At 43.4% G+C, this 25,226-nt stretch overlaps 1 protein-coding gene across 3 annotated transcripts in view; it reads right to left on the bottom strand.

Moving 5' to 3' along the window:
* Positions 1–449: 449 nt before the first annotated feature.
* The window catches only part of Rubcn (rubicon autophagy regulator), a 78,621-nt gene continuing 53,844 nt past the window's right edge, over positions 450–25,226 (bottom strand). For all 3 annotated transcript variants that reach the window (XM_008838554.2, XM_008838553.2, XM_029566165.1), the window contains 11 exons: positions 24,810–25,020; positions 23,757–23,858; positions 8,309–8,366; positions 7,643–7,775; positions 6,830–6,975; positions 6,235–6,299; positions 5,583–5,821; positions 4,739–4,800; positions 4,167–4,320; positions 2,042–2,135; positions 450–1,825 (listed from right to left, as the gene is read on the bottom strand). In XM_008838554.2, coding sequence (XP_008836776.1) covers positions 1,647–1,825; positions 2,042–2,135; positions 4,167–4,320; positions 4,739–4,800; positions 5,583–5,821; positions 6,235–6,299; positions 6,830–6,975; positions 7,643–7,775; positions 8,309–8,366; positions 23,757–23,858; positions 24,810–25,020 — 1,443 coding nt within the window. In that variant the 3' untranslated portion in view covers positions 450–1,646. The remainder of the gene's footprint in view (positions 1,826–2,041; positions 2,136–4,166; positions 4,321–4,738; positions 4,801–5,582; positions 5,822–6,234; positions 6,300–6,829; positions 6,976–7,642; positions 7,776–8,308; positions 8,367–23,756; positions 23,859–24,809; positions 25,021–25,226) is intronic.

The following is a 25,226-nucleotide window of genomic DNA, read 5'->3' on the forward strand; positions in this document are numbered from 1 at the left end:
TAGAGGAACCAACACCACGGGCCAATTCCCACATGCGCCCTCCAGCCCTGGGAGAGCTCTACTTTAGCTGTTGCCTTAATTCCCCCTTCACTCTCTGGGAGAACCCTTGTTGCTTCCAACTCAGGTACGTGTCAGCTTCCACCAACCATGTGCAACTTTCTGTTTGGCTGCTTGGGGCAGTGCCCAAAGCAACTTTTTTCTAATAGCAACCAATTATGGGAAGACAGGAATACAGGAAGAAGTCAGTTCCAGAAGAAAACACTGCGGGCCTTAGCTTACAGAGCTGCTAGGCCCTTGGAAATGTGGCGCTGACCAGAACTTTACACAGAGAGTAGGAGCTACAGTGATTTAAAGAACACTACAAACAAACACCTCATCCAACCCAAGAACTTCCCTCATTAAAATGCACATTAAATTATGGAGGAAGAGTATACTAAAATTAGTAAATATGAAATGGTGATTCAACATTTATTACCTAGGCTAGATAAAGAGTTAAGTGCATAAATGGCAGAAAGGCTCTTGTTACCCAAGAAAACAGGAACATTCACATTCACATTCACAAATCAACAAGTTCTCTAGTGCTACTTAATAGCGGGAAGGCTTCTCCCTCACTCTGAGAAAAGAAACTAAGGCAAGAGATCAGCCAATAGGAAAGATCCCAGCTCTGCTGGAGGAAGGGGACAGAGAATGGAGTTGGATCATAGCTCTACTCAGAGCCACAATGGCCATCTTAAAAGGCAGTAAAGGACCCACTAAGATAGTGTGTGGGGTTTTTACCCTCACCTTAGGCTGGCACCAGGGACTTGTGTGAGCCTGAAGGAGCATACCTGCACTCAAGCAGCCAGGTTAACTAAGAGATGGAACACCAAGGGGAGACCATCAGCTCCTCTATCTGAATAAATGCTCCTCAAGCAACAGCTGAAGCCTCACTTAGCTTGTGGTACAGGCTACAAATGGGCCTGGCCTAAGTAAGCCCAGTTCTTTGCCCCAAGTCCACAACGGTATGTAAGCCAGTTTATGACATCATCTATGCTGAGAATACTCGAAACAGGGAAGCCATGGCTGCCTCCTTGAGGTCTCTGAGGATTCTAGGACAATAATGATTCTGTTCTTACAGCTCCCCAAATACCAAAGTTGACTGACTGCCCATGATGTGGCCCATTCTCTCCTTTCTTCGGGTTACAGTATGACTCTCTTTCAGGATGGAGGCAGAGAAACTCCATTCCCATTTCAGCAGCAAAGAAGAGCATGGACTGAGAGGCCTGGCTCAGAAGCTCTGGAACTAAAAAAAAAAGTGGAAATGACACTTGAGCTGTAGCTACAACCAGATCTGGTCCTAGTGGAACAGGCCATGATGTCAGGAGAATTGGGTCTCGTTATGCATTCCCCTGACAAGAGGCACAAGAAGCTTTCTTTAAGGACCCATGTGTCAGCTCTGATGGAACTACCTGGTGCCTACACCTGTCACAACAGACTGGACCCATCAACCAATTAAGGCTGACTATACCTGGACAGCAGACAAGTCATAACAAAATGACGATAATTTTTTTAAAAGGCCCCAGGTAGGGAAAGTCCTTGAAAGGGTGGCTCAGCTCTGCAACTTGTGTGACCCTTGCCCCTCAGACAAAGGGCTTAATGTGCATTGTTCAGGTGGCCTCCAGGACGGCAGCTTCCAGAACCAGGGCTTGAGTGGGTTCCTCCTCATAGTCTGACATGTACGACTCCAGGCTCTGCTTAGCCAGCAACTCCCGCCTGGCCTGTAGCCGCTCACAGCGGGGGCAGCTTCCAGACTTGAAGCAAGCTTTGTGGTAACACGCTTTACACTCTATTCAGATTGAGAAGGTGAGAGAGAAGAAAACAGTTTGTGTTAGTTCAGGCTGGAAGCAAGTCACCACCACAGCCCCTTCTCACCTCAGCTTGGTGCTCTGGTAGAATGGGGAGCCACCCAGTTAAGCCAAACTCTTGCTAATAGTTGGCTCTCAGGCAATAAATCAACTTAGTGTTCAGCCTTGATGGCCTCACTGCCAGTGCCCATCCTCACCTTCACAGGTTCGGCACTTATGTAGCTCAAAGGGAAAGATGATGTCATCCTCATTCTGGCAGAACTCACAGATGAAGCCTTTGGCCTGACACAGCTGGAGAGGAGAGAGAGGGTAGCAAAGTGAGGGACTGACACAGGAGGCGGCACTCCAGTAGGGGCAGGTACAACATCAATAAAACTGCACAGGATGGAGGGACCCACTGCCCACAGGGAAGAGACTAGGGCTGGACTTAGAAAAAGCCAAACTCAGGACAGCCCTAGACAATGCTAGACAAAGCTTAAGGGTAAGGAGGCAAGAGGCATAGGCTTGAGATGCCCTTACCCCTGGAGCAGCTCTCGAGGACAAGAAAAGGAGGAAGAAATGGTAGTGCTAAGGGCTTCCTAAATTCAATACTCTGATCTGGTAATAGCTTTATTTTGAAACAGAACTACTACTAATTAAGATAAAATGTGAAGACAAGGATGTTTCCTCAAAATAATACCTAGCCTCTACAGTCAAGTTACAGTGCAGTGGTATGCTCCCCTGACCCCTGGAGCACAAACTGGGCAGTTGTGATGGTAGCTCTCAAACTGTAATTTCTGAGTTTCTAGCATATTGATCATATCATAAAAGATAATAACTTGCATTTGCAGAACAGAGTTTACAAAATGCTACCAAATAAACCATTTCATCAGTCCTCAGAAATACAAGAAGAAAGTATGATGTATATAATTATTGTCTTCATTTCAGAAAGAAGAAAACAGGTTTACCTAGAGAGAGCAAGTTGTTTTTTTGGGTCACAGTGATTAAAATAATAAACTGTCTCTAGATTTCTAATCAAAGGTTTTCTTCCCAAGTGCAGTTTTTTGCAGGTTTTTTTTTTTTTTTTTGGTCTTTTTGAGACAGGGTCTCCCTGTAACCCTAGCTGGCCTGGAACTTGCCATATAGATGGGGCTGGCCTTGAACTCACAGAGATCCGCCTGCCTCTGCCTCCTGAGTCCTGGGATTAAAGGCATGTGTACCACCCCACCCAGCTAAATTAAAATCTATTCTCCCTCATTGTTTTTGTTTTTTGAGACAGGGTCTCCCTGCAAGTGCAGCTGGCCTGGAACTCTATGTAGACCAGGCTGGTCTCAATCCACAGAGATCTGCCTGTCTCTGGCTCCTGAGTGCTGGGATTAAAGGCATGTGCCACCATGCCTGGCCCACAGTTCTTTTTTTTTTTTTTAATATTTATTATTTTTATTTTATGTGTATGAGTGCTTGTCTACATGTATGTAGGTACACCTGTGTTGTGCAATACTCATGAAAGTCAGAAAAGGGTATGGGATCCCCTGGAACTGGAGTTATAGACAGTTGTTAGCTGCCGTGTGGGTGCTGGGTATTGAACCTGGGTCTTTTGCAAGAGCAGCCAATGCTCCTAACCACTGAGCCATCTCTACAGCCCCCAAGAGCAGTTTTTTAAATTATTTTTAATTGATGTGTGTGAGTGTTTTGTCCGCATGGAAGTGTACCATCTCATGCAATGCCTGCAGAGGTCAGAAGAGGGCACTGGATCCCCTGCAACTGGAGTTACAGATGGTCGTTAGCCACCGTGTGGGTGCTGGGATTGAACCTGGGTCCTCTGTAAGAGCAGTCAGTGCTCTTAACCACTGAGCCATCTCTCGAGCACCACAAGTGCAGTTCCTTTTTTGTATGTTTGTTCATTTTGAGACAGGGTCTCTGGGTAGCCCCAGCTGACCTGGAACTTACTACATAGACCAGGCAGGCCTTGAACTCACAAGGCTTCGATCCACCTGCCTCTGCCTCCCAAGTGCTGGGACTAAAGGCATGTGCCACCACGCCTGGCACAAGTGCAGTTCTTAAGTGAAGGCTACTCACTCTTGCCTGGGGACAATGCCAGCACCAACTCCTGTTTTAATTCTTTTTATACTTTTGTTTATTGAGACAAGAAGCCCAAGCTGATCTTGAACCATGAGCCTCCTGACTCTATTGTTCACTAACTTAGGGAACAGCATGCCTTCCCAGTTTCTCCAGTGTCAACTGGCTATTTCAACTTTCTGGAGCTAAATGGCAAGAACCCTGGGTCCACTACTCCTCTGCCCCTAAGCAAGGGCTCAGCTGCATGGTAGAAGACTTCCTTACCACACATCGCTCTACATGGGCAGCTCCTGCTCTGGTAAGCTCCACCAGCCGGGGTCCCAGCTCCCCCTTCTTGGTTGCAGTCAGGTCGTTCAGTGAGTACAGGTGGAGATCCTCTGTCAGATGGCCTGGAACTGTGTCAAAGGAATCTAAAAGCCTATGGGGAATTGAGAGAAAGTGCAACGGAGAGGAAATGAACATCTCATATGGCACATGATGGCACAAAAACCCTTACCCAGCAGGACAGAGAAGGCAATGGGGGTGGGCAACATTCAGCCGGCCCAGGAGTTCCAGGCCACCCCTACCTTCAACACTATCACGTGTCTGAATGACAGAAGTGCTTATCTATAAATCCTGCAGAGTGAACTTAAAAGGAGTGGGGTCGGGCTCTGGGAAAATAAGCACAGATATCCCCTCTAGAGAAGACGCACACATCACTGCCATGGCTTCTTGGTTACTAGTTCAGACACTGCTTCAAAATCCTCCTATTCTCCTTCCCATAAGAGCCAACTGCTGAAATATGCCCCTTTCAGAAGCAGCTCAGCCGATGACTCTGGCTTCCACATCAGACTTACTCTTTAGCCAGTCGGCATGTCTTGAACATGTTCTTCATGTGATACAGCTGAACCCGCAGCAGCTAAAGAGAAAGACATTGGGTGGAGAAGAGGAGAGAATGGGCTGTTGGCAGGGCTAGTCAGTGACTTCAAACCCCTGAGTCCCAGAAGCTTCTCCATAGCAGTAACTGACTGGCTGCCCTTTCATGGCTAACTCAACGACTCACTTCAAAGAGCTCTTTAGTCAGGGAGGGCCCTCTGTCAGATCAGTACACTCATTCAGACACACAGCCAGCAGCAGCTGAGAACTCTGGAATGCAAATTCCCAGCGCTATTCTCTCCTCAGTAATACTTTCAGTGAATGGAGAAATTGTTTTTGGCCCCAAGTGCTGTCTACAGCCTTAGAGCTCTGTTACCAGGTTTGAGATTTTGACTGGATGAGTACTTGGAAAACGTGGCAAGATCAAGAAAGTACCTATAACTGGGTGTGGTGGCAGATGCCTTTAATGCTAGTACTATGAAGGCAGAGACAGGAGGACCTCTGTGAGTTTGTTGCCAGCCTGGTCTAAATCACAAGTTCTAGGCCAGCCAAGGCTACATAGTGAGATTCTAGCTTAAAAAAATAAGTGAAGGCAACAAGAAAATTTGTAGGAGGCTAGGATGTAGCTAGCTTATTGGTAGAGTGCTTGCCTAGCATTTTGAGTTTAATTCTGGGTTTAATCCCCAGCTCTGGAAAAAACAAAAAGAAAGTCAAGAACATGAATGATTGTGATAGCAGGTGTGGTGATTCTAGGAAACTATGAACAGAGACGGGGCCTTGGGAGGAGAGGGTAAAAATCCGTGACATGGTTTTTCAGGGTCTTACCCGGACTTGATTGAGCAGCTTGACTTTCCTATAGAGGGCGCTATTGATGTCCTGCACATTAAAGAGAGGATCATTCCAGATTTTAATGAGCAGGTCTTTGGAAAAATTGCTGATGTAGTACTTGCTGAAGTCCCACTTGCGCAGAATCCGGCTGGGAATGACCATCTGGGCATTCTCGTGGCAGCACTGACAGAAGTATTTGCCCAAGTACTCACAGTACCTCAGTCGCTTGATATAATCTGGAAAACCCAGAAAACCAAAAAGGCCAGATATGACTTTCCCACCTATAACCTGGTCAAGTAGCTCTGCTGAGCCTTCAAAAGGTAGGAAGGGAGGGCCAAGTGGTTTTTAGCAACTTCCGGGAGGTCTCTAATGCCAGAGAACTCACATAATGGGGCCTATGGTGCCTACAGCCTATCATGGCTGCCGAAGAAACCAAACCTGCCAGAGCTGATGAGACCCCCGTCTCTAAGAACCTAGCTGCAAGGTGCCAGTTTTCTCTAGGACACAATCTGGTAATGTTCCTTGTCCTCCCCTTCTCCAGGCCCTTCTTTCTTCCCCCATGTCTGCGCTATCACCTTCTCTTACTACCTCTGACAGGTCGAGGAGAGGACAAAATTCCTGGAGTCAGTATGGTGCCAGGGGAACTTACCGGGCTCAGTCCGGATACCACATCCTGCACAGCGGTAATTCTGCTTGGCCACAGCGATCTTCCTCCTACAGAAAGGAGAAGCAGCTGCGTGGGGCCTTGTTAAGGATGGGAAGAGTTGGGAATTCAACTTCTTTTAAAGGTTGGACTAAATGAGAACCCAGTGGGAGAGCTCATTCAAACTGCGGATTCACAAGCTTAGGATTCACAAGGTTATGTCATGGCAGTGACTGTCCTCAATATAGATCACATTTTCTGTACAAAGGTAAGGAATGAGAAGTGGTAAAGAGGGAAGAATAGGAGAGCGTAGCATTCATCTTGAAAGGACAAAAACCTAGCTAGCCTATAAAGTATTGGGAGGAAGGCACCATGCTGATTTAGAAAAAGGATGGGGGGAGTTCTTTCCAGGTAGGTCTGGAAAGAACTGAAGGGTTAAAAGAATTTAAAGACAAAAGTGAACCATCACGTTCTCTGCCTTTAGATGCACAGAATCCTGTGGAAAACACGACTGGAAGCAGAGACAAGAGGGTGAGAAGACAGCTCTGACAATCCAGAGGACGCAACCACCTGCCAAAGGGCATAAGCACTGGCTACTCACGTTGGGGCTGGATGGACATTAAAGATTATCTGAGGCCGGGGTGGGGCCCACTCCAGGTTGCCGCGAACACGAATACGCAGCTTGTAGATGTCTGCGTGCTGCCCGTCATCTGGTGAGATGGGCAGTGAGTCGGGGATAGGCAGGAGCTGCAGCGGGAAAGCACAGGTGAGCTAAGATGGACAGTCTGGGGAGCACATGCACTTGGCTCTCCTGACCATGACAAGCAGAGCTGATGGAACGCATTTCAGAATTGCACAGGCTAAGGGCTTCAGGGAGCCCTGACCTCAAAACAAACTAGTTGCAAGGACCTTGAGTTCCAAGAAGCAAATGGAAACAGCATTCCATTGCTGTTGCTGCCCCAGCACACATCTCGGAACCTGTGGTATGCCAGCATGCTTCATGCCTTAAAGATTCAATTGTGGAGCAAAGGAAAGTTTCAACAATCCACTTTCACATAGTGTCTCAAAGCAGGCCACAAAACCCGAGTTCTTCCTCTGCATCTTATGTGATCATAAGCAGTTATGTGATCCTCTGCGTCTACTACTGAGCAGTTATGTGAAAGAGGGCAGTGACAAAGCATCATATTGTACTGTGGGAACTGCTAGGGAAAATCTAGGCAGTTAAGCATTCACTCAGCCATTCATTCACTCACTCACTCACTCACTCACTCACTCACTCAGCACATTTGTAATGAACAGCTTTCATTAATAAGGAAAGAAACAGGCTCGTTTCAGACTGTGGCCACACGGGAGACGGAAACAAGATGAGAAAGCTTCCCCCACTCCTGGAAGGGAAGCATACTGAAGAGCCTACCTTCTGCGGGGCATCATGCTCTGCGACTAGCCATTCTAGCTCCGAGGCAGCAGGAAGCTGCATCCCCTCGAACTGCTTCAGGAGCCCCATAGCCACTGCCTCAGCAGATGTGGAGTGCAGGAAGCAATGGGAGCTGGAAAGAAGAGAATCAAGAGAGCTGAGTGCCAGGAAAAGCCAGCAAGATCAGCCTCCCTTCAGGATCTGAGGTCACATGCAAGAACCAGGAACATGGCTGGGGAAACACTGTGGCACTAGTAGTGTGCTCTTATCATCAGAAACACATGCTCAGTGCAAAAAAACTGTTCTTATGGTCCTAAGACTTGGGTTCAAATCCCATTTACCAGTATTAAGTGGTACTGCAGTTTTATGGGCTCTGTAATTTCCTTTCTCTAAAGTTGTTTCTTTAATTGCAAAATGGAGACTATAATGCCTGTCTACAAAATAAAGTCAGTAAAACTGCTATCATACCTCTCAGAGAAGCTAGTTTAGACCAAAGATCTACCCTTTCTTCCCTTGAGTGGCCATCATTAGGCAAGCCCATCATGTGATGCCTCCTCTTCCTGAAATGGGATGGCTTCCCCTGGCCTTTCTAAACCATTGGTCAAGAAATGGATTTGTTTCTCCCTATATTCCAAGGTTATTAAAAAGAAGGAAAAAAATACTCACAAGTTTTGCGAGATGGACGATTTGCCATTTGACGTTGCACTCCTCCTGATGTCGGCATCTAAATGGAAACCAGAGATAAAGGGAGAAGGAAACAGCAAAGGCAGAAGGAAAGGAGACCATCAGGAGGTGTTGCCAGCTAAGCACTTAAGGTGGCAGCTAGGTGTAACATTCTACGTAGGCTAAGGAGGCGAAGCTCTCAACACCACAATCAGGCTCTAAGTCACAACCAGGCTGAATCAGTGATATTATGCAGAGTACTAAGAAGGTCAAAGCAGTTACAAATCCAGGGATAACACAAACTCAGAATTTGGTGTAAAACAGTGAATGAGAAAAGGATGCATCAGAAAGCACACGGGGGTGGGGGAGGGGCAACAGCACCACTGCAGGAGCAGACACACAGTAAGGACTTGGGGTTCTGCTTCATTCTCCAAATCTCAAGCTTCCTTAAATGAGTTCCTAGATCTGAGTGTGGTAGCTCACTCACACCTGTAATTCCAGCACTTGAGACTCTGAGGGAGAGCATTATATGTTAAGAGGGCAGCCCAGGCTATACAGACTGTGTCTCAAAAAAACAAAAAAACAACCCCCCCCTAAAAAAACTGTCTGGCTTTTAAAAATGATAGAATTATTACCTAAAAAAAAAAAAAAAAACTTAGATCACAGAAGTTACTTATTAAGTATCTGTGGAAATGGACATTTACTTCTAACTTGTCACCACTACCCCTGAATGCTAGAAATTTTTTGTATTCTAAGAATACTAAGTTTCATGGGAAGATTTTGTTCCTGTCTGGTAGTTCAAGAACTTCAGGATAGCCTGACCACTACCTAGAGATGCTTTGTAACCAGCTTTCCAGAGAGACTGTCAACAAAACCATCACTAAAGAAATCTCATGCGACAAGACTTTCCACAGCCTATTTCAACAGATAGGCCTGAACTTCCAGAGACCTTTAACCCAAATACTTTAGATGGGGCTGTGTGTGAAATACAGAAGTCATTCTAAAAAGGTAGGTAGGACCTAACCAAGTCATTGAAAGACTGTTTTGATCATATCATCTCTTCCTCTGATGTTCAGTGAAAGAACCTTTTCCCTTAATTAAGCCTATATAAGCGAGTCTCCTGTGACTGAGCTCCTCAAGAGAGCACTGTATGACATCATTCTGCACTTGGCTACAAGCAGCTCAATTGTTCATGTTTCCACCACATACAGATTTTTGTATACACAACTAGATTACAAAACATCTCTGTGAGGAAATGAAATGGTGTCTAATTCTTCTTTGGGACTTATAAAGTTTAATACAGAGTTCTAGATACAAGCATAAATTCAAACAATATCATCCTCAAACTAATGACTTCAAAGCTATATACAGTTTTCAATTTGTTTTCGTACGCTTTTTTGGCAGTGTGAGGGCTCAAACCCAGGGCTTGATGCATGCTAATCAGGTGCTCTACTACTGAGCTGCACATCCCCAGCCCTCATATACTTTTAAAGCTCATAGAAACAAAACACCAACCAATTTTTGCTGGTATTTACAAAAGACTATTTTATTTAACAGCAAAGCTGTTCATCTACATCGTATTTTCTGTCTGAACTTTGTGTCCCCTAAATCCAGTCCCAAGGTAGTGCCAGTTGCCAAGTTTCAACAGCACTAGTGCTGGAAAAAAGAATGAAAGTGTCTAGGCAGCAGTAGACCAGACTTTCATGTTCCATGTTTGCAATATTTATCTAGTGTCACAAATACTGCTTGGGATCAAACATAAATCTTGTCTAAATAGTACTCAGAATGTTCTGTACACAACAGGTTTTCAGAAAATATTTCCTAAGTGGACGATTAATTGGCTAAAATCAATTAAAAACTTTCTGCAAATTCCACCTTGTTTTGGAGAAATAGGGGAAAATGAAAGAAAACCTTAGACATCTTTGAAGGAGTTAACAATGTCAATACCAGGCTATTAGAGAAAGGGCAAAGTCAGGGTATTTGTGCACTACACGTTACAGAAGAGGTAGCTGATAGTAGTTAAGGAAACTATTGTTTTCATAAAATTATAATCGTTTCTGTCAGTAGAGGACCATATATATTCTAGTGATCCCCTAAGATTATATCATTTAAGTGGCACAGAAGCCATCTTAGTGAGTGCATTATATGATGCTCACACAGAAACACCTAAAAGCACATTTCTCAGGATATACCCTTGTATTTAAAATATTTCATTCTCACATGTCTTTCCCTTTGAGGAAAAGAAAAATATTCCCTTTTCTTTAGAACCTAAAATCAAGTCAGACTTTATCTTATTTATTGCTCTTTTTCACCAGAGGTACAGAAAGGTCAGAGGTCTGTGGCAGGAGCTTTTTGGCTAGTTGTGAATCTTGCTGAGAGTGTGGGGGACTGCGCAGGCTTGGGTCAGGATCCTGGGCAGAGGCTGAGGCAGCTGGCACCTGACACTCACAAACATCCTGACCTTACTGTATCTGTGTTGCATCCTGCTGACCCTCGTTAGTTCAAGCAGATGAGTAAACAGACATGGGTGGAACACTACCCGGATAAAAGTAGATCAATGTCTAAAACACATGAGGAAAGACAAAAGCAGGGGAAGAAATTCAACTGTCTGGATTGACCATAGCCCCGAATAAGAGCACTTGGGAAGGAAGTCCGAGACACTCACCTTCCAGTACAGTTTAACACAATTACGAAGTGTTTTATTGAGCTTCTGTATAAAAAGATGTATTTTTCAAACATATTTTTCTAAGAGAATTTGAAGTGCTTCCGTTGCTATACATAGAATAAAGCAATTGTTACCAACTGGGAAGAGTTAAAACTGGACTGATGAGATGGCAGAGTGGGTGAAGGTACCCGCTGCCAAGGCTGAGGACCTGACTCTGTGTCTGGGATCCACATAGCTGTCCTCAGACTTCCATGTGCGAGCCAGGGCATGTGTTCACCCACACGCATAGCTGCTAACTCAAAAACAGGTTGCTGGAGGGTTTTCCGCTGCAGTCAGTGTGCTCCTCTCTAAGTTGACTGCCTGCTGCACCTCATGCTCTCTAGGGACGTATGCTTGGGGCAATGCAGCAGCAGAGTGCCATTAGTGCTCCTCTCACAGATATTCCCCTCAGCACACCTTGGGAGAGTTTTACATAGTGAGTGCCAGAGGCCTCGCACACAAGGACAGCTTCCCACTGAGGGCTACTGGCACGGCACACCCCTATGGACGGCCTTCCATGATGCTACCTCAAGGCAGCTCTGCAGCTTCAGAGAGCATTTCTTCCAGGCAGTGTGAACATCAGGTCTGGGGATGTGGCACCAGATGCTCTATCCCAGCCTTTGGGCCAGTGGTGTCATCTACATATGCCTTCATGCATTCTATACAGTCCTCTTTACTCCTTCTGAGCTAATCCTTATTACTTCACCCCCCTATTACAGTTAATAATTTTTTTTTTGAGACAGGGTCTCACTATGTAGCTCTTGCCAGCCTGGAACTCACTATATGTAGACAGTTGGCCTCAAATTCAGAGCTCTAACTGCCCCTGCTTCCTGAGCACTGGGATTAAAGGCATGCACAACTATGTCTAATTCCAGTTAATAATTCTTTTTTTGGGGGGAAGGGGTCTCACTATGTAGCCCTGCTGGCCAGGAACTCGTTATGTATGCCAGGCTGGCCTCAGTCTCACAGAGATCCACCTGCCTCAGCCTTTGAGTGCTGAGATTAAAAGTGTGCACCACTACACCCAGCTAATGATTCTTTTTAAAAATTACATTTTATTGGGGCTGGAGAGATGGCTCAGCAGTTAAGAACACTAGTTGTTCTTGCAGAAGACCTGGGTTCGAATCCCAGTACCCACATGGCAGCTAACAACTGTCTGTAACTCCAGTTCCAGCGGATCTGACAGCCTCTTCTGTCTTCTGCGGGCATTGCATGACATGGATGCACTTACCTACATGCAGGCAATACATGCATACACATAAAATAAAAATGATGAAAAAATGTTTTAAAATTACATTTTATTGTTTATTGTGTGTAGGGCAAGATGAGTGTTGGTTTTCTCCTCCATCATGTGAGTTCTAGCAGTTGAACTCAGATTCTCATGCTTAGTGGCAAGTGCCTTTACCCTCTGAGCTATCTTGCTGGACCCCAGTTAATAACTGCTAACATTGAAACTTCCCTATTCCAAATGGCTGTAAAATATTCTGTCTCTTAATTGTACTGATAGACACATGTATGCAGGGTATTGAAACTAGAAAAATCTACAGAGAGAAAAAGAATTCATGAAGCTCTAACAGAAGAAGATGGGGGGAGGATAGGAACAATAGACTCCTAAAATCCAAAGTGAAAATAATATCTGGAGTTGAGAGGTTATGACTGATACCAAACCAACCTGGCAGACACCAGCAGAAAGGAAAAAGAAAAAGAAAAAGAAAGCCAGGCACAAAGATCATGGATCATATAGCAGATGATTCCATTTATATGAAATGTGCAGAAAGGGCACATCTATAGAGTTGACAGGCTGGAGAGAAGAACAGATCGTAACTGCAAAGAGGTACAAGAGCTCTTATTGGGGGTAATGAAAACGCTCTAAAACTAGAATATGGTGATGGTTATACAGCTTGGCAAATTTATCAGATATCACTGAGTTTTACCCTTGAAGTGAGTGAATTCTGGTATGTACATTATACTTCACATAAGCTATATTTTAAAGAAATGGATGCTGATGGATAAAAAGATCTTTATGAATAGACTATAAACTTAAGGTTATATTCACTTTATTGTTGGAAGAAGTAACTTTCAAATCTGATTTCAAAAATAAACTCTTTCCCAAAGTTGGTTTCGGTCATGGTATTTTATTACAGCAATAAAAGTAAAAAATCCAGTGACTCAAATGAAACATGTCTGAAAAACTTAGGTTGCTAATGAAAAGTAAAATGATACCTTTTTTTGGTTTTGGCCTCAATCTCACAGAGATTCACCTGCCTCTGCCTCCCCACTCCTGAGCGCTGTGATTAAAGGCATGTACCATTACACATGGCAAAATGATACTTTTTTTTCTTTTGGTCTTTTTGAGACAGGGTCTCCTTGTAGCTCCAGCTGTCCTGGAACTTACTATGTAGACCAGGCTGGCCTTGAACTCACAGAGATCCACCTGCCTCTGCCTCCCGAGTGCTGGGATTAAAGGCGTGTGCCAAATGATACTTTTTAAGAAAGAATCTGCTATCAACCTGATTAAAGACCAGAAACAGAGGAGAAAAAGCCAAAATCAAAGAGAAATCTAGAGAAATGAATTATAACTCCTATATTTATAATTAGGAACCCATGTGTAGTTATATCATTACTTTTTAAAAGATTTATTTTTATGTGTATGTATGTGTGTTTGTGTGGGTATGTGCACCTGAGTGCACACCCACATACCTGAATGCACCCACAAGGGCCAGAAGGAAGAATCAGATTTCCTCGAGCTGGAGCCACAAGGTACTAGGAACTGAACTCAGGTCTTGTTAAGAGCAGCAAGTGCTCTTGACCTCTAAGCCATCTTTGCAGCTCCAAGGCATTCTTTTGAGAGAAACTTCGGGTTATATTCCTCTTATCCCTTCCTGCCCCAAACTAGTGTGTTGGGAATGGAAGTCACAAGAAAAATGCAGGTGGGTTACTATTTTAAAATTCTTTTTTAAAGGTCTGATAGTATTCAGCAGTGAATCTGTCTGGCCCCGAGCCTCCTTTTCTGGAAGACTCTATTCCTGCTTCAATCCCAGTTTGTTGAAGGTCTGGTTCAGTCATATACATCCCTCATTTAATTTTGGCAGGTCACATGTATCTAGGAATTCTCCATTTCTTCTAGATTTTACAGTTTTTGTAGTATGTTCTCAGTTTCCCCAATGATCCTCTGGATTTCACTGATAACAGCTGTAATGTTTTCTTTTTCACCTCTAGTCACACTAATTTGGATCTTGCTTCCTTTTGGTTAGTTTGGCTAAGGGTTTCTCTATCTGGTTTTCTTTTAGAAGAACCACTTCTTTGTTTCATCAGTTTTTGGTACTGTTTTTTAGTCACCATTTCATTAATTTCTACCTTGATCTTTATTACTTTTTTTGTCTTCTAGTTTGGAATTTGGCTTGTTCTTGTTTTTCTGACCTCGAGGTGCATCAAGTTGAATTTTCTCTGCTTTTATAACGTAAACACTCACAGCTACACACTCCCTCCTAGAACTGCCTTTGCTGTCTCCCAAAGGAATGTACTGTTCATCTCCATGAATTTATGTAGCTTCTCTTATTGGTTTCCAGTTTTACTCCACTATAAAATATAAGAAATTCATTTTTTCATTTGTTAAGACTTGCTTTATCTGTATCAGTCACTTTTACATTCATTTTACATACAGCCTAAACCATGATCTATTTTGGAGACAGCTCCATGAACTGTTGAGAAGAATGTGTATCCCTGTTATTAGAATATTCTGTAGGAGTTTGTTAAATCTCTGATTCATGGTAAAGCTTAACCCTTAAGTTTCTTTGTTGATTCCTTTATCTGGATCATCTATTTATTGATCACAGTGGGGTACTGAAATCACCCACTATTACTGTACCTGGGCCTATCTGTCCCCTTATGTTTAATATTGTTTTATAAAGCTGGATGCACAATGTTCAGCACCAATATATTCACAATTGTTAAATTTTCTTGTTTCTTTTAGTAATATGCAGCGACTTCATCTCTTCCAGCTAACACTGGCTTGAAGTCTACTGTGTTCAGTAAACTCTTGCTTGTTTTCAGCTTCTACTTATTGGTGCATCATTTTCTATCATTTCACTTTCAGTAGCTCTGTGCATGTCTTTGCCAGTAAGGCATGTTCTTGACAACAGTTGGTCCTTATTTCCAATCAGCTAGTCTGCAACTTTTAATTGAAGAGTTGGCCATTTATACAGTGCTATTTTTGAAAGGTACCTACTGACTCATAATATTGCTGTTTTCCTGGTTGGTTCAAATACTGTTTGTTCTTTTCTTTCTCCCCTATTCATATTAGGGGTTTGCTGGTTTACTGAGTTGGACACATTTGATTCTTTCCTAGTTCTCCTTTGTTCATAGATTCCCTTCATAAAATTTATTCTTCCCTGAGCTCCTGTATTTGTGACTGTCTTTCTTCGTCCTCTGTGTATAGGATACCCTTAAGTAGCTTCTGCAATGCTAGCTTAGCAGTCATAAATTGGTTAAGTTTATGTTTATCTTAGAAGTTCTTTTATTTTCCTCTGTGAATTTTGTGTGATACACATGCTAACATGTGTGAGGGTGTGCATGCACGTGCACATGTATGCGTACATGCATTTAGAAGCCCAAAGGTAATGTGAGGTGTCTCCCTCAATCACTTTATTTATCAAGGCAAGGTCTCTTGCTAAACCCAGAGCTCACCAATTCTGGCTAGAATAGTTGGCCAGCTTGCTCTGGAGATCCTGTTTCTGCTCCACCTAAGTGCAGGAGGCCATATCTGCCTGGTTTTTACGTGGGTTCTGGGGATCCAAACTCCAATCCTTATGCTTATGTGGCAAGCACTTTACCTACCAAACCGTCTCTTCAGTCTCTCTGTGGATTTTATTTAAAACTTTAAAAAAATTTATTAGTTTTATTTTATGTGTATACATGCATTGCCTGCATGTAGGTAAGTGCACCTGTGTAATGCAAGGTTTGTGGAGGTCAGAAGAAGGCTATCCGCTTCCCTGGAGCTGAAGTTACAGATGGTTGTTCACCATCATGTGGGTACTAGGAATGAAACCTGGGTCTTCTGCAAGAGCAGCCAGTGCTTTTAACGTGGATTTTAAAAGATAACTTCTGGATATAGTGATTCTTGGTTGGAAGTTTCAAGCCTCAGGGCTTGAAATAATTTCAGGATTTCTATTGAAAGGTCTGATATTATCCAGATGAGCCTGTCTTTGTAAACAATTTGGATTTTTTTTTTCTCTTGCAGCTTTGATTTATTTACTTATTGCTTGGGAGCCTTACCATTTTAACTATCTGTTTCATGAAGCATTTTTCTCATCATGTCTCTTTAGAGTTCAATGCCTCGAGCTTGGATGTCCATATTTGTTCCTTGATTTTGTAAGTTTTCTGCTCTAACTTTACTGAAACAGTTTTCTATACCTTCATTTTGTATCTTATCTACTTCTATCCTACCTTTAGGTTTGGTCTTTTGAATAATTTTGTGTGTGTGCATGTGCACACCCATGCGCACATGCACGTATTTCATAGCGCATGTGTGAAGGTCACAGAACCTCTCCTTCTACTCTACTGGATTTCAGGGATGGAACTCAGGTCAAAAATCTTGGCAGCCAGCACCTTTACCCACTAAGCCATCTTGCCAGCCCAGGCATAGTCTTTTTATTATTTATTTATTTTATTAATTTGTGTGTGTGCATGCATGTACATGTTCATTCACAACACAGCACACATGTGGAAGTCAGTTCTCTCCTGTTGGTCCCAAGGATAGAACTCAGGTTGTCAGCCTTGGTGGCAAATGTCTTTACCCATGAGCCATCTCAATGGCCCTAAGTTTGATCTTGCTCATGACCTAAAGTTCTTCAAAGTTGTAGTCATGCTTGTTTTGTTAAATAATATTTGAATGTATTTCCTTGCCTTTGTCTTCAATCTGATACTCTTTCTTCTAAAACGAGCTGGAAAAATTCATAATCTTAGGGTAAAACCTGCCATGTGTACAGAAGATTTTTCATTTTCTTACATTTGTTAAGTGTATGTGTTTGCATGTGTGCATGTGTGTGCATATACATGCATGCCTTTGTTCCTGTGTGGGGATCAGAGGACAACAAAATGGAGGAATCAGTTCTCTCCTCCCACTGGGTTCAGGGGATAAAACTTAGGTTCTCAGGCTTGACAAAGCGTGTCATCACCCACTGAACCATCTCGCTGGTCCTCATGTACATAATTTTAATTTTCTTAAAATTGAGAAAGGAAGGATTCTAGGAAACCCAAATAATAGTATGCCTTATGATACGCTGTGAATGAGAGAACTAAGGTTAGGATAAAGTACAATGGTTCAGAAGTAAAATGAAAGGAATCTAATTACTTTATCACTTTTATTTCTCTAAATATTAATCTATTCTCATATAATTATTTCAAATTCTTATAGACGATAGACAATATAAATAACTGCATTACTATTACTAAAAGTTCTAAGTTTCATTATGAAAATAAAATGCAAGCAACATATGTTTTCCCTCATTTGTGGATTGTAGCACCAATCCCTTATATGTGAATATATAAATTCTGAAGTAACACCAAGAGCCAGGTAAGGCAAAGATACATGGAGGTAAAGGAAAAGAAACAACCTGAAAGGGAGATAGTAGAGAACAGATGCTACCTGAGGGACACTGAAAAACTGTGAGTAATTGGCAGGGAGGAGAGGAGGGAGGGACACACAAGGGACCATGGTGTGGGGGAGGGAGGCAGTCAGGAAAGGAAAGTTGGCAGGAGTTGGGAAGTATTGGGGAGCAGGTGGGGATAATGGGGGCACTGTGACTAGGAAGGGAGGGAGGAAGGAGGCTGGATGGGAGGAAAAAAGAGTAGAGATGAGTGAATCTTGGGGGGGCTAGGAAACGTAGAGGGAAAAATGATGCCCTAGAAACCCTGAAAAATGCTTGTAGAGTGTCTGAACATTAATGCATATGTATACCTACAAGCTGCTTGGAAGGGAACCCAATGTGAGATAGAAGAGATCCCCCCTTAGAGTGAATAACATGCTGTACAGCACTCACCAAAGAAACTTCTTTTTGCAACAGATGGAGGTTACCAGAGTTGCACATCTGGTCAGGCATAGAGAACATACACCTGGGAGATGCCCGGTACTAGGTGACACATCTGCAGTCAAATTTCTACAACCAAGGCTCATGGAACATTATGAAATAAGGGGTAGAGAGAGGGCTAATGCACCCCTCAACTCTCACCAATGAGGTTTCCATATACATGTACATCAGAGTGTGATACACACAAAAGGCCTCAACTGGCCAAGTTTTGGAGAATAAGAGACTGTAGAGTGTAGGATGGGACTCCTATATGGAGCCTCACCCACCCATGGCTCAGGGACCACTGTGTAAGAGGAGGTGGAAAGACTGTAAGAGCCAGGGCCAGTTCATGAACACAGGGAAGTGGAGGCTTCCGGGTCAATGGAGGCTTACTCATGTGAGCCTGCAGCAGCAGTAGCATCTAATGTGGGACCCAAGTCAGCTCAATTAAACAAGGGCCCAAAGGGGAGGTGAGTAACAGGTGGTAGGTCAGCACTAGATCAAGAACTACTTGAGACTGGTTGCTGCTGGGTGAAGGAAAGTATGACTTACATACAACCACTGGATAGACTGACTAGAGACTGCAGTGGACGCATTTACACTGAAGGACATTTGGGTACAAACACCTGAATGAATAGGACTCAGCATGTAAGGCAGAGTGCATAGGGTTTGGGGGCGGGCATAGATGGGGAAGGGAGTCTAGATGTGAGTGGTAAATATTGTATGAAATTTTAAAAACTCAATAAAAAAGTTTTTAAAAAGTTTTGATTTTTGTTTAAAATCTTTTTGAAAACTAAAAGACAAAGCAATTAAAAGATCAAACATTTATGGCAATAACTCCTAATTGCATATGAAGTATCTAGAAGAGCTTTCTAAAAGTTGGCTTTGCAGATTCAAGACTCTAAAGAGACACTCAGCTCTGTCATTGTACCCTACCTTTACTGTGTGAATGTGTCCCAAGCACTAAGCTGTAGGTTTGAACTTAAATTCCTTTTTAAAAAAGATTTACTTTATTTTTTACTTATGTGTACACATGCATGCCAGTGCCTATAGAAGCCAGACAAAGGTGACAGATCTGAAGCTAGAGCTACAGACAGTTGTGAGCTGCCCGATGTGGGTGTTGGGAACCAAACTTGGGTCCTCTGGAAGAACAGGAAGTGCTCTAAACTGCTGAACCATCAGTCTCTCCAGAGCCTGAATTTTTTTTTTTTTTTTTTTTTTTTTTTGGAGACAAGGTCTCACTGTATAGTCCTGGTTGGCTGGGACTCACCATGAAAACAGGCTGACTTCGAACTCAGAGATCTGCTTGTCTCTACTTCCCATGTGCTGGGATTGAAGGCATTTACCAGCACACTAGGCACAAACAAATTCTTAATCTGACTGTTCCTTTCTAAACTTTCACTCCATTGATCATATGGCTGCTTCATCTACAATTATCACTGTGAGGGAAGAGCAATATGGACAAAGTCAATGACAAGGGCTGTTGGAGTCAGAGATAAAAGGACATCTGAATCGTTCCTGGTTTAAGTTCTGTGTTCTCCAATTAGTTCTCCAAACCACGCTGTCCTCATAGCCTTGATATGTATCAACAGATCAACTACATACAAAACTGGTGCAAACATTCACACACATGCGTGTATAAGCACACCACACTCCCAGCATGGGCTACCTGAGAACATGGAGGCCAATGACACTGAGAGTCCACTCTTTGACATGTGAGTCAGGTTAGCTCCTTCACTACCATCTGTGTAATAATAATTGTAAAAGGTGGCCCTTTAGTTTTCTGAAAGGAAACAAACTGATAAGATGGAAAATTCCACACCATATGTTCTGGGATCAGGATGTGACTTATGCTTCATCAGATGAGGCAGATTTAGGAATTTACATGCATAGGTAGGTGCTCACCACAGATTAGAGGACAGATAGTGCTACTTCCCCAAAACAGTCTAGCCTCAAGGACCTCCTAAAAGTAGTTAAGGGTGATGTTAGGAATATCTGGAGATGTTTGGGACTACTGAGTAGGGACTGGACGTACTACCGGCATTTAGTGTGTAGAGGCCAGAGAAAATAGTTAAATATCTCACAGTGTACCAGGCAGTCCCTCACAACAAAGAATTACAGGGCCTGAAGGTTGAGAAATCCTGTTCAATGGTTATGGCTGCTTCCTTTAAGGATTTCTGTTCTGAACCAACATGGGAATTAGCTGATTAAACATCTCCTGGGGCCACAACTGCAGCAACAGTTTCCAAGGAGTGCACTTTGTGTCTCCTGCTATGCAGGCTCCTTCCAAGACTGAATAGCTTCTCCAGCCCCCTGCTTTGCTACACAGAACATGACATTTAGTAGTCAAGTGAATTTCTCCATTAGCTGATAAACAAGTTTGAATTTACCGTATTACCCTTATGAAATTCTGCCTCTGATCCTGAGAGAGAGGGTGGAACCCTCTTATTTTCTTCCAATTCAAAGGTCTGTGATTAACAGAAAATATATATTTGGTCTTTGTCCCCAGGTCCTAGCATATAGCTCCCAAACTTGGATTTCTCTGAGTAACTGCAACGTCTTTTATTATTCATAATGAGTCCCTTTCAATCATACTTAAGTGTAAGCTAATGAGCTGACTATTCTTTTCTTGTCTTTCCTTTCCTTCCCTCCCTTCCCCCATCCCCTCCCTCCCCCCTCCCTCTTCTCCCTCTCCATGTCCCCCTCCCCACCCTTTGAAATAGGGTCTCAATACGTAGTGTTCTCTCCTTGTCTTTCCTTTCCTCCCCCCCCTCCCCCCCTCCCCTCCCTCCCCCCTCCCTCTTCTCCCTCTCCATGTCCCCCTCCCCACCCTTTGAAATAGGGTCTCAATATGTAGCCAACACTAGCCTGGGACTCAATATGTAGCTCACGAGTTCATGGCCTTGAACTCACAATATTCCTGTATCTGAATGCTAGGATGACAGGTGTGTGCCTCCATGTCTGATTTGCAGTGATGTGAGGGTCTGGCTTCAGAAGAACCAACCACATGACCAGAAGATCAGGCTTTCATTCCAGGAGGGAAGAGGGGTTGAGAATTGTGTTCACTTAAGAGAGATAAGGACTTATTCATTAACTGACTTTTTTTCAATTTCTTGAAACTCTTAGGGCCCTTGTCCTATGTACCTCTTCCTGCATCTGTTCATTTGTATCCTTCACAACACACCATAATTGTATGTCTAAGTGCTTTCCTAAGTTTTGTAAGTTATTCTAGAGAATTATTCAACCTGATGTGGGGGCATAGAAATCCTTGAATTTGTTTTTTTAATTTTATTTATTATTTTTGTTTTATGTATGAGTGCACTGCATGCACTGCATGTAAGTGCATCCGTGTCATGCAATGCCCATGGATTAAGAAGAAGGCGTTAGATTCCCCTGGAACTGGAGTTACAGACAGTTGTTAGCTGCCATGTGGGTGCTGGGAATCGAACCCAGGTCTTCTGCAAGAGCAACCAGTGCTCTTAACCACTAAGCCTTTCCAGCCCCAGGAAATCCTTGAATTTGTAATCATCAGGGTAGAAGTGTAGATGATCCCACTTGCTTTTGGCCTCTGAAGTGGAAGCAGTCTTGCGAAACCAAATCCTTAACCTGTAGAACTGTGTCAGAACTGAACTGCAAGACACTTGGGTGTATTGGAGAATTAGAGAATTATAGTTAGAAAAACCACACATCAACTAAGCTGGGGGTCGGGAGTTTTAAGTGCCTATTACTGTCAAGAATAGAAATCCCAAGTCCCATGTCAACTCAATTGAACAAGGGCCCAGAGGGGAGGAGAGAAATGGGTGGCAGGTCGGCCCTAGACTAACTACTGGAGACTGACTGATGCTGAATGAGGAAAGAGTATGCTTTACATACAATCTCAAGATGGGCTGACAAGACTCTGATGGATGAATTTACATTGAAGGACGTCTGGGTACAAATGCTTGGATGGATGGGACTTAACGTGTATGGCAGGATACATGAGGTCCAGTGGGGGTATGGGGGGCATGGATGGGGGAGGGGGCCTAAATTTGATTAAGAACTGTTGTATAAAATTACAAAAGCTTGGGGCTAGAGAGATGGCTCAGTGGTTAAGAATACTGACTGTTCTTAAAGAAGAATCGGGTTCAAATCCCAGCACCCACATGGCAGCTAACAACTGTAACTCCGGTTCCAGGCAATCTGACTGACAACCTCTTCTGTCCTCCATGGGCATTGCACAACACAGGTGCACCTACCTACATGCAGGCAATACATGCATACACATAAAACAAAAATAATAAAGAAATTTTTTAAAAAACTACAAAAGCTCAATAAATTTATTTTTATTTATTTATTTATTTTTAAAAGAATAGAAATCAGATACTTTAGGAAGACCATAGAAAGAAAACTTCTTGGAGGCCTGGAAAATTTATGTCAAATCTGACTTTCTGAATGGGAAAGGAGTCTGGGTATTCCTTAGGTCTCTAAAGATGAATGGGTTGTCTAACTTGTAATAGAAGATCTGTTCATCATCAATTTACAATGTATAGAATATTACAGATACAATTCAGCTCTGTCAGGAAACCACTCTTGGTTTCATTTTGGGGAAAGAGTTTATGCTTCCAAATTGTTTTGTTTAATTGCTTGCCATTTGGTTTGTCTCACTGGTTGGACTTGAAGAAGTCTGTGATTTTCGGGACGAGACTGTTGGGAAGCATGTCCTTCAGGCACTACCTACCTTGAATCACAGCAGTTGTGATTCCCCACACTCAACTAGACCCTCATGAAATCAGGCCTATTGACATTCCCTCACAGGAGGGATCATTAGATCCTCACCTGAGAGCCCAGCCACGCATTCAGCTCCTGAGCCCTACCTCTCCCAGCTGCAAGTAATTCTGTCCCAGCTGAAAGTGGACTCCATTGATGCAGTTTTTAGGAGGTTGTCACTCCTAGTGGGTGGGACTTGGTGGTGAGGTTTGGGGATTAGTTATTCCTATCAATAACCCATGTTCCTACATTTACATAGTGCCCAGTGAGCACACTGGTTCACCAGGCTGGACTTCAAATCATTTCTTGGTCTGCTGTCAGTTCCCCATTTGGAGTGACCAGTGATACAGAAGACACTAAGCTGATTTAATACAGAAGCTTTCCACCTGGGAGCCCCTCCCCCGCACCACCCGGCCACTTCCAACAACAGAGTCTTGATCCTGCTTTAACACTGCTGAGGGGAAATTACAGCTCTGTTTGGTAAACTTGATTTTTCTCTTTTCTTTTTTGGCTTCCCCCTCAATGATTCCTGTCTCTTTTTTTTTTTTCTAAAATTACAATAAAGCTCTTTTTTGGACATTTTGAAACAATTTCAGTTGTGTTATGGAGCACAAGAAAATGTAATTCTAATTCATGTGGTATGGTCAGCCCAAAGTGCTAGGAGGAAGAACGAGAACGAGAGCCCAAGAGAAGATACAAACGTGGAACAAGCATTTGGTGACTCAAACAGCTGGCCACCTGCTTCCTTCCAAGGCTCTCCTCTGCTTTCATTTTAAAGGGGCTCTGTTTTTAGCATGAGAAGCCACTCCTTACCATAACTAACAATGTTCCATAATGGACCATAATGAAGATCCTGTCCTGAGGGAGTCGTTCAGCCCAAGATTCTAAATTAAAAGAAATAAGTGCTCCCTTGTAACAAATTATTTCTTCTTACCTTGGATTTCATATTCATCAACCTCATCAGCAGAGCCAGAGTCAGAGAACTGTGTGGAATCATGGGAACTGAACTGGGAGCTGCTGGAGGTAACCCGAAAGCCTGCAATATTAACAACAATGAGAACACCACGTAGGATGGAAAGAGGTAGCTTCCCCTTCCAATATCACAATAAAAGGGCCTAGTATGACTTTAACAGAGCAAAGTAAACAGAACCGTGGCTGGGAGTGACGCTATAAAGGGAAAATAGCTCTTCTTACTGGTTTATTTCCTTTGAAAGTCTCATCTAGGGGCTGGAGAGACGGCTCAGCAATTAAGAGCACCGACTGCTCTTGCAGAGGATCTGGGTTTGGTTCCCAGCACCCAAATGGTGGCTAACAACCATCCATAACTCCAGTTCCAGGGGATCTGATGCCCTCTTCTGACCTTCATGGGCACTGTATAACACAGGTGTACTTACCTACATGCAGGCAAAACACTCATACACATAAAATTAAAATAAATACAAATTTAAAAAGAAAGTATCATGTAACTAGAAGTTACTACTCCCAAGCCTAGACCAGTGGTCTTAGTTCTTATATTGGAAACCTATTTTGGAAAAAAGCTACTTCTGATGTAGAAAGTGGATAAACTCTAGGATGAGTATTCCTAATCTAGTACCATCTTCCTTCCTTCCTTCCTTCCTTCCTTCCTTCCTTCCTTCCTTCCTTCCTTCCTTCCTTCCTTCCTTCTTCCTCCCTCTTATCTTTCACACCAACTAAACATTATTTCTCTCTCTCTCTCTCTCTCTCTCTCTCTCTCTCAACAGGATCTCCCTGTAGTCCCAGCTGGCCTGGAATTATGTAGACCAGGTTGGCCTTGATTTCACAGAAATCTACTGCTGGGAATAAAGGCCTGTGCCACCACGCCCAGCCTGATTTCATCTTTCTGACAGTGGAGGAACCCTGGCTTGGGTTTAACATCTCACATGAAGACAGAAGAAGGCCCACGAGGCACTGAGCTTTGTGAAGCTGTGAAGCAGCATGAATACAGGTGTGCCCAGGCCTCACTCACTTCCATACTCTGTCTCCTGGTACACAGGGAGCAGGTTCTTGCTGCGGATCTGCTGGCGCCGAAGGCGGATCTTCTGCTTCAGTTCCTGGATCTCTCTATCACTGTCTTCCTCCTCTATGTCCTCCTCTTCTAGGCACTGGCTCATCATGTTGCATTTCATTAGCTCGATGGCAGCAATCAAGGACTCTGAGATGCTGAAGTGGGCATTCTCCTAGAGGAAGAAGGGCACCAAAGAAGTTGTGTGGCAAGGGACCAGAAGTACTGAACACCCTGCTGACTACAACATGAGAAAGCAGAGCTTCTAAGACATGCATGTCTCTTAAGGAAAACACCAGGGGAAGTACACATGTCTACTACAAGGAAAGCAGACGGCCAGACAAACCTGTTCTAGATTCTTTGTTCTCTTAACTGGCCATT

The sequence above is a fragment of the Nannospalax galili genome, unplaced genomic scaffold, assembly GCF_000622305.1.
Source record: "Nannospalax galili isolate Female #2095 unplaced genomic scaffold, S.galili_v1.0 scaffold598, whole genome shotgun sequence".
Lineage (NCBI taxonomy): Eukaryota > Metazoa > Chordata > Mammalia > Rodentia > Spalacidae > Nannospalax > Nannospalax galili.